Source organism: Cinclus cinclus, chromosome 4 (assembly GCF_963662255.1).
Source record: "Cinclus cinclus chromosome 4, bCinCin1.1, whole genome shotgun sequence".
NCBI lineage: Eukaryota > Metazoa > Chordata > Aves > Passeriformes > Cinclidae > Cinclus > Cinclus cinclus.
In genome coordinates this window covers 61,013,996-61,029,673 of record NC_085049.1, presented here as the reverse complement: position 1 = coordinate 61,029,673, position 15,678 = coordinate 61,013,996, and the positions used below count along the sequence as shown (strand labels likewise).

General features: G+C 43.4%; 1 protein-coding gene across 1 annotated transcript; it reads left to right on the top strand.

Annotated features, from left to right (window-relative positions):
- The first annotated feature begins 9,012 nt into the window (after positions 1-9,012).
- MGP (matrix Gla protein) lies at positions 9,013-12,160 on the top strand. Its single transcript, XM_062491398.1, has 4 exons — positions 9,013-9,073; positions 9,860-9,895; positions 11,071-11,146; positions 12,022-12,160. Exons 1-4 carry the CDS (start codon positions 9,013-9,015, stop codon positions 12,158-12,160), a joined length of 312 nt encoding a protein of 103 aa, XP_062347382.1.
- Positions 12,161-15,678: the final 3,518 nt, after the last annotated feature.

Below are 15,678 nucleotides of genomic sequence, written 5' to 3'. Positions count from 1 at the left end.
ACAAAAGTGTCTCTGTTGGAAAAAGTCTTTAAAGGAAGATTCTACTGTGGAAAATAGTAGAATACAACTTCTGTGACTGGTACATGTTTTAAATCATATGTGTGTTCTTATGTGATTTTTTGACTTCTGCATTGAATCTTAGAATTACATCCTTTATCATGTAGGTAGACAAAAGAGGACAGATAATTTCAGCAGAGGAGACTCTGGTCAGCTTTTCTGAGCAAATGAGGGGGAATGTTGAATCCAAAACTATCACCTCATGTCTGCAGCATTGGAGTCTTGCTCATTTTCTTTTACACCTGTCCTCGTCTTCCTCCCAGCTCCTGGCTGAAAGGAACATGAGACCAAATGGAAAGAGCTCTAAAAGAAACCAATTACCAAGCAGATGAATTCCAAAGCTGCAGAACAGCTGGAGATGGGTTTGGATAAAGAGTTTTCCATACTGAGGACATCATAGGAGGTCTTTATACTGCCTTCTGATGCTTCATTTTGTAGGGATTATTGTTGCAATATTAAAATAACAGAGGGCAGTGCAAGACACTATAAAAAGGAAAGGTTATTTTATTTCAAACCACACTGATTTCACTCACTCAGACTAACACCCTCACAACCACGTATTCATGGGCACCAGAAGGCATTTGTTCATACTATTCTGTTTCCTTGCAATCACATAGAAGATTCAGTTCATAGGCTCCAGAGTTCTCACTGTGTCTCTAGTGTTTCTCTTAGTTTGGCCACCATATACTCATTTTAGATGCATCTTTTGCATCCTACAGGAGTTGGCAGCAACTGTTGTCTTTTTTGCCTCCATATTTACCACCTCTGAATTTCATTAAAACTCCTTCTCCTTTGTCTCCTCATCTCGGTATCTTAGAGCTCAGTCTTGTTCTTTATCTTAGCACCATCATCTCCAGATATCTCACTTTTTTTTTCTTGTATTAAGTCTTAGGACGTACTTTTATTAAGTCTTTAGGACTTACCTGGTTTTAAACTCCCCAGTCTGGATATCCAGAGGACCTGTGTCAATATGCTGGGATCTTAATGACCTGTTAATCCAGCTGCCATTAATATGGGCTGTTCTTGTAGCCCTTCTTATGCCTTTCTTCCCAATGCTTCCACACCCAGACCTCTTCTCTTTTTTCTCCATTTATGTTATTTTATTGTTTCTTTTATAATTTAAATAAAATTGGGAGCAATAATGACAAAGACATGTCTGGCACAGTGGTGGCTTTTGGAGTCCAGTGCCATTTTAGGAAGAAGGAAAAAGTAATCTAAAAGATCTGATTTATCACAGAATCTTAGAATATACTGAGTCAGAAGGGATCCATCAGGATCATTGAGTCCAACTCATGGCCTTGAGCAGGAAACCCCAGGAATCACTCCCTAAGCCTGAGAACACTGTCCAAACATTTCTTTAATTGCTTTTATCTTTCCTGCTCCTTTTAAAATTCTTTCCTGCTTTATGTGAACACGTTTCTTAATAAAAATAATAATTTGCCAAGTTTAATAGAAATAAATGATAAAAATGTATCAAAAATCATATAAACAGTGTGAAATTAATACTAAGGAAAGTCATCAAGTCAAATGATTTGACTATCATGTGATGTTAGGAACATTAATCTAATTTGTAGTTATGCACAAGAAGATAAGAGTAATCAGATTTCATGCTTCAATAAATAAGAATGTCTTTCTTCTTGCCACAAACAGCATTTCACAATTAGCTGTGTATTGCGTGTTTCCCTCCACTCCCTAGCATTCCTCTGTACTCCATCTGATATTAACAACAGAGGCTTGATGTGCCACAGAAAAAGTTATTTGCTTACTAAAGACAACATTTATGGTCCTTTAGATACTGAACTGAGATAGAACAAAGAAACTAATATAACGCCAGAGGGATGCTTGTAAATACTTCAGTGGCCTCCTGCATTCAAGACAGAACATAAATGTTTCAATCTGATCTTGGCTTCACAAGGGCTGGCAGACTTGGCATCTAAGATGCTATCCTAAGTATGTTGTTTAAAAAAAAAAAATGAAAGAAGCGTTATTGTTATTTTTTTATTTACCAGATGGATGAGAAGAGTGAAACCACAGCTGCTTTCTTATCTCTTCCCATGTCTGTACAGGAAATAAGGCGGGTAAATCTCATCTGATCCCAAAGATTTAATCAGGTCAGGACATTTTTGTGTTCATGTGGTGAAGCAAGGGGGATGGGTGTGGAAAAAGGAGGGAGGTTTCTATTCCCTTTTCCCATAAGAGTGCAGCCCAGAAATATGCTCTGTTTATGTAGACCAAGTTTGAACATTTTGCTTGCCCCATTTTTCATAGGATTCTTGAAGTAGAAGAAATGCAACTTTTTTTTTATATGGGTTATTTAATCTCTACACAAAAGCATCTGCCAATTTTTTCAACATCCAAATAATATTAATATTATCCTGTCTCTTCCTTCCTTCCCGGACTAAAAGAGAAATATGCTGATCTGTGTATGTGGATATGTGTGGGTGGGTGGGGGTAAAGCCAAAGGAAGCAACAGACCTAGCTCTTGGCCCTGAAATGTTTTGGTTGCTTTATTCAGTGAACTGAATAACCTTGGTCTGACTTCTGTGAAATTTTAGTCTTCTCTGCTCATGAACTTCCTATTACCAGCCAAACACAGCTGTTCTGGGAAGTCCTGGCCAAACAGAGATAGTCAGTCTTGGAGGTAACTCAGTGATATCCCACGAAGTGTGCTGAGCACTGGAGTTGAAGGCTTGAGCCAGGCTGGCTTTTTTCCAACAAGAGAACTGGAGAGCAGTGAGCTCCCATTAGGCTGTACTGCTGACTCCAAATGCTCCTATATTCATAGCCAGACTGAGATTTTTCTAGGACACTGGGCTTTGTTTTGAAGCTTGATGGATTTCAGGGAGTAACTTTGCGGATCACAGCTGCATAGAGGTTGTGTCTGGACACTAATCTCTGAATTTCAGTAGATAAAATTAAATTTAATTTTGCTACTGCTAACATAATACAGTGGCTAAAAACCTCCCCAATTTACCAACCAACCAACCAACCAACCCACCAACCAACCAACCCACAGCTCACCAATTATAAACTTCTCTTTGTGGTCATGACTAATGTAGAGACAGGCCCAAACCCTGTAAGTCAGAGCAAGTGGAAGAAGAATTATCCTCTCATCTTCTGAATTTGTTCAGGTAAGAAAGATCTGGGCCTTTTCATGGTGTTGATTTTCAGTCCTGCTCCTTAGTCCTGAGATACTGATCAACCTTTTGTGACATCCTTCAGGTTGGACATGCAGGTGTACTGGTTATTACGTAAGATGGAAAGGGAAGCTCCTAAACTGCCCAAAATGTTGGAGGAAGCATGAAAGAAAATAGCTATAAGACGGTGTGGGAGCCTTCCCACCCACAGAAGACTGACACTGTCTGTGAGCTTCAGATGGTGGTTTTTACAACAGTCCTAAGACTACACATAGATCCACATTGTTAGAGCCAATATGTATTTTCACACTGAAAACTTATATTTTTGCAGGAAGTTGTAATGCTGGTGGCAAAATTTTCCTTAGGGGAAAGGTCAAGACAGATTTCAAAGATACGCGTTTAAATATTTTTGAAGAAAAAACCCCACCACTTATGGAATTACTCTTTTTTCCCCATTCCATCACGGAAGTGGAAATTTATCGCTGCTGTTATTTTGAAAAAAAATTGTTTAATTGATATGAAACTAGATTTTCCTGTTTATGTGCTCCCCCTTTATTTTAATCTTTGGAAATTTTTAAATCTAGTTTTGAAACTTCCCCCCCCCCCCCCCCAGGTTCAACTAGCATTTGAACTAGTTTAAGTTTTAATTTTGAGTAGCTGAGTGAGTTTGCTGCCAGAGCTAACACACATTCATTCAGATATGTATATCAAGTTCTTTAAATGTCTGAAATGTGTTCTGTTTATTTTTATTTCATAGTCTTTTGACTAGCTTCTGTGTTTAAAAAACATCTCCCTCTCTAAAGCTTAGTGTCAGTATGCTAGTTTTCAGCACGATTTATTCCATGAGGTTGTTGACTTTAATTATATTGTGGATACTCAAACACTCTTACTTAGTGGCTCAATTATTCTTGCTTCTTGGATCAGTTCCTAGGTATTACTTAGGACTAAATGGAAAAGTAAAAATAAAGTCTTGTTTTCTCATGTGCTGTAGAACTAGTTGTTCTAAGACTCACTTGTTTATCATGTTGAGAAATCTCTTCGTAAGCCATAGACCATGTGGTGGTTGACTAACTTACATCCTGAAACACAGAATCAAATATGAGAAGGACAGTTCAGATTGGTAAGTCCAGTTACTTGATACCCTGGGCAACCTGGGTTTGGAAACCCTGCTTTATTGCAGAGCTGATAGGGTTTATTCCCTTACTGGAGTGCTCAGCAACTCTGCTGAAGCCTTCCTAGCATGATCTGGGCACTCATTAAGGGAGACATAGATGTAGAACATGGTTTTAAAGACAGATGCTGGAAATGGGACTTCTCCTAATCATGAGAGCCGTAGACTGTGAAGCAGCCCCTTGGGGGCACTGGAAACAAAACCTGTCTGCTAGTCCATTGTCCTGCTGGAAAAGCCTGGAGGTCAATGCAGGGATGGAGAGACTTAGCAACTCCCACAGGCTATGGTGAAAAGGTCTGTCACTTTGGATGAGAGTGAAAATCATATTGTCTTTTTAGTCCTTATCTATAGCACTTCCCACAAGAATTATTCCATGAAGGGGATGACCTGGGCCGTGCAGAGGAATCCTGCTGAGGTTTCCCTGGTAACTTATACAGTGGCAGCAACAGACACCTATTTCTGCTGGCACATTCTTGGTAGACATCTCAGAATCAGTATTCTGCCCTTGCCTTTATGATTGCTGCTTTATAGCTCTTCCTTTTGTTCCCCATTTACTTCCAGCTTATGAGCTTTTAATTTACAGCAGGATTCTTACTGCTAATCCCAATGGCAGACCTTGCCTCTGCCCTATTGCATATTCTGTTCCTGTTAATGAAGACTTAAAGGTCATCCTTTTTTTCCTACTCTCAGGCTTCCTTTTCACTGCTGTTGCCTTCTTGCTTTGTGCTATTGAAAAGATTCCTCAAGAAGCACTCATTTTTAAAGCCAGTCATTAAGAGAAGCAAAGTGAAGTGAAGTAAAACTAGTCCCAAGAGAAATTCAATTGGCAATTTCCCATAATTTCTCCTTTCCACTGCTTAAGCTTTTGCCCCATTTGTCTGGTTCCTTACTATTTTGCTGTTTTGGTTTTAATGCCCATTTTCTACTACTTAACTAAGAGTTTGCCAGATGGCACTGGGGCAAATGATTTACGAGTATCTAGGTAGATGAGGGTGACCAAATCTTGTGAATCCTGTTTTCTTTCAGGGCTCAGCATGCCATAGGGCTGAAAACTTAGATGACCCTGAAGGGCAGTAGACAAGGGCAAGAAATGCCCTCCTGCTTGCACTACTTTTCAATGGTGGTTCCTGACCATGTGCCCTTTGCCTTGAGCACAGTTCAAGATTGCTGTCCTCAGGCTCTGAGGACCAACAGCTGCTGGTACAAGGACACAGGTAGCACGGTACCTTGCTGCCACAGTGAAGTCTGAACCTTCCCCAAACTCACAGAGCACAGTGGGAGCTAAAGACAAAACCCTTGGACAGGAGCTGCTCAATGTTCTCTGTCCAAACAGTGAGCAGTGTTCTTTATCTCCATGGATATGCTATCATTTTCCTTTTGGGCCAGAAGTCCAAAGGCCAGTTGAGCAGTGGCACGTCCTGGGCTGCCCAGCACTGCTGTGAGCCCCATGTGAGCAGAGGGTGCATCTCAGGGGTCTGGGTTTGTGTAAGACAGCTCTTGGACTCATAGCATGTGTCACTTTTGGGGGTTTTGGAGCTGACACCCTTGTTATGTCAGTTTTCGGTCTGATATTTGTCTGACATTAAGAGGGGGGATCAGTTGTAAAAGCAGCATGAAGAGAGATGGGAGAAAGCTCCTGGCCTATGGTTCCCTGTGGAAGAACAGGTGTCCTGGCTAGCACTGGAGCTTGAGATAGAGCACAGCCACAAAAGGAGAGGGTGAATGGCAGGGGGGGCTCTTGCAACAAAGAAGGAGACTGGAGCTTGTTCTCATATCCCTCCACTCACTGCTCCCAGGCACAGAAGGGCAGGCTGGATGTGGCTGTGCCCCCACTAGCCGCTGGTGTGTGCTCTGGCTCTCCCTTTTGGCTCAGTTCTTTGATGTTGCTGGCTCCTGGGTAGTGGGCAGAAGGTGGTTCTGATGGTAGCCTGGGGGTGGATCAAGAGTGGGAGAGGGGAGGAGTCACTGATCCGTGCTAATAAATAAGAGGTCCCTCTTCTTCGGTCCAGGGTCCAAGACGCCAGGAGAGCTGCCCCCTGGGACGAGAGCTGCAGACTGGCAGGGGAGCAACAGCTTAGTGAGTATGCAATGACTGCCTTGCTTTTCCTGGACAGCTGCTTAATATTATTGCCTTGCTGGTGCTTCACTACTGTAAAATGTTAGGCGTGTGTGCTACAGTGTGTATAGTGTTGTGATTTTCCACTCCAGCTGCAGACACATCAGGGCTGCTTTTCTCATCCCTCCTTTATTTGTGAGTCTACAGAGATTTCCCTGGCATGTGCAGATTTGATTTAGCTCCTTTCTGTATTTCTAACCAATGGATGCTGCAAGAAAGCAGGGGTATTGGGCTCGCTGTGTTGCATAGTGTGTTACCCCCAGGGCAGCCCACTGTTGTTGAACAGGGGAGATGTGTGCTGGGAAAGTGTGGAGTGCAGGGGGAGTAGAAAGGAGCTCTTTTCCAAGAGGAAGCATTCCCCGAAAGAGGTGTTGTTGGGCTGCGTAGCTGGCATGTTCATTCATCCCTTGAAAAATGTATTGCCTCTGTGGCGAAAAATGAAACATTTGGGTTAAAGTGGTGTTTGTGGCTGTTCTCCTGTGGTTGATGGCAGGGTATGCTCCAGGCATTCTGGGACCAGAGTCCTCTGAAATGGGAGCAGAAGGCTCTGCTCTGAGTGAAGACAAATAAAGAGGGTTTGGCTGGAAAGCATGTTGGAATTTACCACTGGGCAGCCTCACTTTCATTCCAAAGTACACCCAGCATCTTCCTCTCTGTGCCCCTCTGTTTTCCCACTGGGGTCTGTCCTCCAGCCTCTCCCTCGTGTTTTCCTTTCTTAGCAACTACTGTCCAAGACATTTGGGAAACCTATGAAATCCACATTCAACAACGTGGCTTTTTCCTGTTTTCCTCCTCATTTCAGGCAAAGCACTGAACAGGCAAGAAGTGGATGTGTATTCGGGGGGGGGGCTTGATGGTGCAGGACTGAGCTTCTCTCCACATGGGGTGGGATAACAGGGACAAAGAGCAATTTTTTCTCTTTGGCCTGAAGTTGAAGTCCCTGGTCAGTTTTTCTTCCTGAGACAGGAGATTTCAGGAAAGGGTCATGAGTTTGGCATTGAGAGGGTAAATTGCAAAGCCCAGAGTAATCTTTTTCCAATGAATTTCAGTCCTCACTGGTGAAGTGTTAGGCTCTTGCCACATGTCCTTGTAGTTCTTGGCTGTGTTATATTCAGTGCGGCTTCACAGATTGGCCTAGGAAGGTGACAGCAGTGACAGCAATGCAGTGGTTTGGGGAGAATGGTCTGCACCCAGAGTGCCTTCACTTTGTATCCTGTCAGTGGGAAATCCTGATACCTGCATATACATATAAACAAAACAGGCAGTAGTCACAGCTTGGATGAGACATAAGAACAGTTCCTGTGCCCTTGTGCCCTAGGCTCATCCCCAGGCAGTGTGTGGGGTCTCAGTCCCATCACTGCCACTGGGGGCTGGCAGGCAGTGGGTATCCACCCTCCCTCTCTACCTTGCCTCTAGCAAACTCTTTCCTTTTCACACTGCAGGGATAGCCATCTCTGTAACTCCTTTTCTCTTTCACTGCTTTCTACTGTTCCAAGAGTTGGAGAGTGGAACACCTGATATTTTGTCCATCTCTGCTGCCCATGGTATTGAATCCAAAGTCTTTTAGGTGTTAAAAGGCAAGATAATTCTCCCTGAGACTGCTGGCCTTGAAGATTCATCCCAGATGAAAAGCCTTACATTGACATGTGCCCAGTGAGGCAAGGACTGCTAGTGCTAGACCAGAGAAGGAAATGTTTGCCTCTGACTCCAACAAGATGTTGTCCTTTGGGCTGTGAGATGAGTCTAGGGTCAGCACTACAGTGAGAGCCTTCAAAGGTAGAGTTCTGGGTGCTGCTGTCGTCTCTGTACAAAAATCTTGATCCCGCCAGCAGAGGGATTCTTTCAGAGGGATTCTTCGCTGCTTGTCACTCCTGAAGCAATAAAGTAGGAGATGAAAAGGGGCAGCAGGGTTGTATTCCTCCTGTGGTAGCTGGCAGGCTGGCATTGCAGCAGAGGCCAGCTGGAGAGAGGGGGACTGAGTGGGACAGGAATGTTTGAAGCCTCGTGCACTGTGTCACCACTGGCAAAGCTGAAAGAAGAGTTTGGGCTGGTTGTATCCAGAAAGAGTATGATGAGAGCAAAGAGAGCAGATCAAAGGAAAAATCAGAAAAACAAATATTTCTGTTTGGGATCAACACACACCTCTGCCTTTGGGCCCCTGGCAGCCTGTGAAATTCCTTCCACTTGCCTAGGCCAGCTTTTCTGAGAGTGGAGTGCTAGGGATATGTTTGCCTGTGGATTATGTCCCCCAGCCCTGAACTATGAGAGGAAGGGGACATGCCTGTTCCTTCCCAAAACCGAATCCAGTCTGCTCATAGAGGATGTTTTGTAATAGCTCCAAGAAGAGTGTGTACCAGCTAGCTGTCACCTTGCCCAGGCTCTTCAATGGGCTCCTTCCTAGCTCTGTTTTCATAATAAACATTCTACTGCTAATTTTGCAGTCAGCCCAGGATCTCCAGCTACCCTCATTGAGAAGAGAGTAAAACACAGTAAGAAAGACAGAGTGAGAGATTCCTCCCTGCACTGGCACAATGCGCACTCTCGTCATCCTCACGCTCCTGGCTCTCTTGGTGATGGCTGCCACTTGCTATGGTAGGTGACCTTTATTGCTAGGTAGAATGAAAACTCCAAACCTGCAGACGTTTATGCATCTGTTCAGATGTTTGTTATTTAACTTCGTGACTTATTTGCTCTTAACTTGGTCTCTTGCCTGCTTTCCTGCCCTTGTGTCAGATCCTCCTAGCCCTGATCCAGAGCTGTTATCTCCAGTCTTTGGAATTCATGGTCCAGGATGCTTCAAGCCCTTCCTCTCTTGTTCTGGCTCACCTCACAGACTGCTCTTTTTGTCCCTTTGTTGTCTGGACTATGATGAGAGTGCTAATTCTCAATTATTCCCTGCTAATTGGAAGATTACCCTTTTTCCTTCTGTAATATCATCCCTGTTTTCCTGTGAGGCACACAGTTCCATACAGGTTGAATTAAAATGCTGCTTCATGCAAGAGTCAAGTGCGTTTCATGGTGCTAATCCATTCTCTAAGAACACATGCAAGCTTTGGAGGTAAATTGGTATCCCATCCACTGTAGTGTCAGGAGCAGAAGGTGAGGAACTATGCTGGAGAATCAGGCTGGATGACCAAGCATGAATCTGGGAAGCACTGACTAAATCACCGGGTAGCTCTGTATTAAACTCCTGAGCACTTTAAACTCCTCATATAAATTCTAGGTCACACCACTCATCCCTTTCTCTTCCTTTTAAACAAGTGACTTAAAACGTGGTTTCTCTGATTTCTATGTGTGTTCTGTCGATCTATGGTGTATGAAATACTGAATCCCATTGATACAGGGTCATAATACATGTTTCATTCTTTCTTTCCACAGAGTCCCATGAGAGCATGGAGTCCCACGAGTATCTCAGTAAGAGACTGCTTTACTCTTATTGAATTTGAAGAGTACTACAGATATGTCCAAGATCATTTACGTGTACTCCTACTAGGGATAAAATAGGTAGAACCACTGAATCCAGGGAAATTGAATTTTCTGAGTGATGGAGTTTCAGAATGAAGAGGGAGAGAGCTAAAAGAAGACTTCACATGTTTTGGCACAAACTCATACCACCATTTTGCATAGGATATAATGAGAACTGGAAAACAGAATTTGGGAACAGAGCTCAGGTCTCTGTTACATATACCAAAACCAGGTTAACTGACACTAGAAAAAGGACATTGCTCAAAAAACTCCGGAATGAGCACAGAAAGAGGTACAATAGGAGCCACATACAGAATTTATTCTCTCCCAAAAACAAGGAGAGCCTTAATCTAAGCACCTTGGAAGCAGGCAGGGTGTATGAATAGGAGGGTTCCTTTGGATGGACGAGGGAGAGAGTGTCTTAGGAAAAGCATGAAAAGGGTGGAAAGTCTCACTTTGGAACAAGCTATATCCTGAAGAGATAGAGAACAGGTGAATCGAAATTAAAAAGAAATTAGGACATCTGGAAGAACTTCACAAAGCAGGTTGTCAGCAAAACAAAGGCAGATGTAGAAGCCAATATCTATGATGTCCTCAGACTCCTGAACTCTGCAACAGGACTGTGATGTTTCTCAAAACAGTCAGAAGGAACTTTCAGGCCCCTCAGTCCAAAACTGCCACACAGACTTCTCAATGACTGTGTAACCTTGGAGGCAGAGAGACTTACTCAGGCCCTTCCTGTGTGCAATTTCATAATTCTTGTAGTTCTTCTGAGAGTGCTCAGATGTCCCATGGTCTGTGTAGCTTGGTGCCTACCTCTTCAGGGCCAAGCTCCACTCACTCAGAGGGGCTGTGTCAGCAAAAATCACAGTAACATTCCCCTGGGTGATTTGAATAACAGCAGAACAAGAGCAGCATGGGCACTTCTGTACAGCACTTCTGAACCAGCCACTGACAGAGCCTCTACATGAACCAGCCAGGGGAGAGAAGGGAATATTAAAAGGTCCTGGATTTCATTGTGCATGGGAGGGCAGACCAGGGGGCTCTTATAAAGGAGGAAGCTAGCTTTTGTTGAAATCTGGCATTGAAAAAGTGCCACTCTGAATAACCCCTTGCCTTCTCAGATCCCTTCCTCAACAGGCGAAGGGCCAATGACTTCATACAGGCTGACTCAAGACTAAGAGCCATCACTCAGGAGAGGTATGTCACGGCCTCAGGATGCTGAGGTTGAGAGTGGGATGAGATTCCTCCTTGCCAAGCATAGGCTGGTACCAGGGGTGGCAGCCATGGTGACTTGTGAGAAGCCTCAGTCCCTCTTTTAATGTGAGGTATCATTTAAGTCCCCAGTCCCAGGAAAAGCAAGAATTCAGATAAGAGAGAGCAGGTCCTTTGGTTTGGAGACGTGTCACATGCTGAGAAGACTGATTAATTTTTCTGAAGGAAGCACCAACAGGAGGCGAGAGAATGAGTGTGGGATGGTCTGAAAGAAAGTTCAGCTTGAAATCTTATTCTAGTCCTCAGATCTCATGCAGAAGTTGCATGGCCTTTTCTAAATCAAAGGACCCTCTGAGGGCCTCCTTGCCTCATATATAAAATACAGAAATAACCAATTAATTGCCTTATTCAAGGCTTGTGAAAATAAAGACTGAAGCATAGAAATCATCTCTTAGTGAGGCATAAGGCAAACCTCCTCAGTACCAGGTGACCTCTTTGCAGAATATTTCAGGTCTTTTTTCTATGTATATGTTTGGGAAAGAGCAGAACAGCTGAAGAGAGCAGGCTGGGGAAGGCTGCAAAGGAAGGACCCTTCCTCAGGTTGAGGCTGGAGCCATTCCCCTCTCCCCACCACCTTACTTAGCCCCTAAATAAAAAGTTGCCTGAGGAGGCAAAGCATTCCTGCTGTAGTCACTCCCTGGGTGTGGTAACCAGAAGCTGGCGTGCTAAAAGCTCTGTAGCTGGATGATGGACTCTGATGGTGGATCCTTAATCCCAGGGGGCGTTTTTGGGACAGGAAGAGGCTGTAGACAGATATTTAAGATGACAGCACTTACCCCTCTTCTCTCCTACCTTTACAGGATCAGGGAGCGCAGTAAGGCACCCCAGGAGCATCAGAGGGAGCTCTGCGAGGATTACTACCCCTGTGAAATGTACGCTTTTCGCCATGGCTACCCTGCTGCTTACAAGCACTATTTTGGGAGGAGGAGGACTAAGTAAAGGATCACCTGTCCCCACCCTGGGGCCTGGAGTCCAGGGTATCCTCCCCAAAACCGCAATGGCTCTGAAACATATTCAGTTGCTTATATCCTCTATGTTATCCTGCCTGCTGCTTCTCTCCCGTGTAGCTGTGGATTCCTACACTGTGTTAATTAGTGCTGAGCTGATGTAGCAGAGATCACAGAGAGTTCAGGATGTGGGTGTTTACTACAAAATAAATAGCTGGTTTGATACTATCTTCTCATGACTCACAGTATTTTGGAAGGGGGGGTATGCAATTTTCCATGAAGGAACTGAATACATTCTGTTGCAGATTATGGGGGGAAACGTCATTACTTTGCAAGCATGTGGCTTTGGAAGCATCTATAATGTTCTTGCTCTGGGTTCTACAAGTGGCTTCTTTCAGAGGTCACTGGACAGTTTCAGCTCCCAATCTTAAGACATCCAAAAACAGTGGGGTGTTCAGAATGCAGATGCACTTTCCGAAAATCAAATCTTTCCTCAGCTGGGGAAACAAAATCCAGAAGGCACTTCTTTAATCTTAAAACAAAGTTAAGATTGCTGACAGAAAAAGCCTATAAACTGCCTCTTGTCTTTCCAGCAACAATCAGGTCCTGATGCTAGGTGCTCCTTTAGAAAGGATTGTGTAGTCTAGACTTAACTTGTATTTCCTTTTGCAATCCCCTTTCAAAACCCTTCCACTTGAAACTACTCTGGTAGCACTTGAAAGCTGCAGTAATCAAAGCTGGAGAGTGGCTTCTAAATAAATTGACAGAAAAAAAGAAATCCAATGTTTGGGGTCAGGCCCAACTTTGTTCACATAGAACAATTTCATTTAACTCTGCCTATCGTTTGCAATCAAGATGTGGTTTGACCCTGTGCACAAGTTACTGAGCACCTCCCGGACTTCTGAGGAGTGAGCACGGCTGCATTCTGCTCACCATCACCAGAGCCTGACCCCAGGCCAAAAGGCACCAGTGCTGACACATCCAAGAATTCAATGCTTGACAACAGCTGCAGCAGCTGAGACACCCCTTGGTGGGATTTGTGTGGGAGACATAACATCTATCTCAGCTCCACACAGATGGTTTCAACATTCACATCCCCAGGCTTACACAGGAACCTGCAAATTATAGAAGTTGGAAAGACTCATGGCATGCAGTCGAAGTCTATGATGTATAAAGCATCAAATTGTTGCCTAATCCGAGAAATTAAGTCTGGAGCCAAATCCACCTGGCCCGTTAGAAACATGCATCTCCTTTCAAAACATGCTTCAAGGTTTTGCCAGCTTTGGAACTGAATTTTAGAAAGAAATGTGATTTATTTATTGAAAACACTTCTGATAGGAAACTCCACCCTGGCAGTTGCTAAAGTTTTGTCCAGGGGAAAAAGTGTGAGAGAAACAATTTTAAGGAAAAACCTGTACAGATTAGGTATATTCACACACACTTGTTCTCTATATTCTTAATTAGGTGGATATTGTGATCACCAACTGGAGCAAACTCATATATGCTAAAATCAACAAGTCTGCAGTGCCTGGGTTTGACTTGACACTGTGACACCACCACAACAGAAGGCACAAGGTCTAGTGCTGTCTGGGTCTGTGTCCAGAAATATCCAGTGATCCCAATCCCCAGTTAACCAGTATAAATAATGAATAATACCAGAGATTTCTGTGGGATTTCATTAGTGTAAGCAACAACCAAACAGATTTAACAGATGACTTGCTGGTTGGAAAACTTGGGAAAACATGGGAGGATAAATAAAGCTGTTTGGATTACTAGAATTGTACATTCATATGTTTATAATATTTCAAGTATTCATCTGGAAGCATAACTTTCCTAGAATACCTATTATTTTTAGATGTTTATTTACTTTTTATCTGTTGTTCTTCTGATGGAATAATATATATACAATACCTTTTTCTGGACGTCATTAGTATATATATTCAGCTTTCCTGGACTGTAGAAAAGTTAACAGGGACAAAAGTTGGGGTTTATTTTAATCCTCTAAGAAAATTCTCTAAGTTAAAAGACAGTGTTTCTAAGAATTGGAAAAATCCCTAATGGCTCTGATTTTCTTTGGGAGCCTCCAAAACTTTACTTCTTTAATACTGCACAGGGGTATGAGGAGGACTGGATATGAGGTATATTAGGTGGAGAAAGATTACGCCTCTGCTACCAGAAAGAATGAGTGCACTTGATAAAAAAAACAAAAACAAAAACAAAAACAAAACAAAAAAACCCCCACCAAAACAATACCAAAAAAACACAACAAAAAAACCCACTACTATAGCTTGATCACTTGGTCACCTGTTCAGCCTGGAGGAGACCACATTGCAGTGCACAGCATCCCCCTAAGGGGCACTGGAGGGGCAGCACTGATCTCTGCTCACTGGTGATCAGTGATAGTACCCAAGTGAACAGCTGGAACTGTGTCGGGGACTTTAGGTTAGATATCAGGAAAAGGTTCTTCACCCAGAGGGTGTTTGGACACTGGAACAGGCTCCCCAGGGCAGTGATAACAGCAGCAGCCTGACAGAGATCAAGGAGCATTTGGACAATGCACTCAGGCACAGGGTGTGAGTCTTGAGGTGTCCTGTGCAGGGCCAGGATCTGGACTTGATGATCCTTGTGGGTTCCTTCCAACTCAGCTTAATCTGTGATTCTGTGGTTCCTATGCTGTTTGTGGGACGTGGCTTTGGTAACCTGGAGAGTGGGTTTGGGGAGTGTGGGGTTATTGACACATAGCCCATGCAAGGCTTTTGTCATACCAAGTAACTTTGGCTGCTTGAGTTGTGAAGAATAGAACACTTTTGGGGTCTAAATGTTTATTTGACTTTTAGAAAAAAATAAGCAAAGATAAAGCTTCTAAATTATGAATATTTCCAGAAGGAAAATATGAAGATCTTCCCTCAAACTAACTTCCAAAGTTCCTAAAAGTATAAAAACCTCATTTCTCCAAAATGATTTGGTGAAACTGTGAAACTGTCTGAAAAACTACTGCGTTTGCCCTATGCAAATGGATCTACAGGTTTCTTTACCCTCAGGGTAATGAGTCAAGGTGGGGTAGAGGAAAAGGTCACCATTGTGCTCAGTCTCATTTGAGAAACTACCTGAGAGAATCCCATCATGGCAAAAGAACTGCTCTACTTTCAGGGTGTGCTGGTCTCTACCCTGGCTTTCCAGCATGACTGAATGACTTTCAAGTCTGTAAGAAAAATTATTTTTTAAATCCAGTTGTTTTTCTTCAACACCCCCATTCAAAACCTCAGATAAAATCTTCTGGAAATGCCCCGAGTCATGAGATGGATGCCAAAATGACTGCCAGGACCCAGTATCTCCTGGCCCAGAGGACGGGCTTTGTTTTGGACTGCAGACACGGGAACAGAAGCCAGATCTCTGATCTCTCCAAGAAATCACAGGATATAAACTACTGCCCAAAAGCAAGCCCCGGAGAACTTCAAAAACCTCCAGGAAAGCTCTGAGGTTAGGGAGACTAGCACAGCCAAAGAAGAC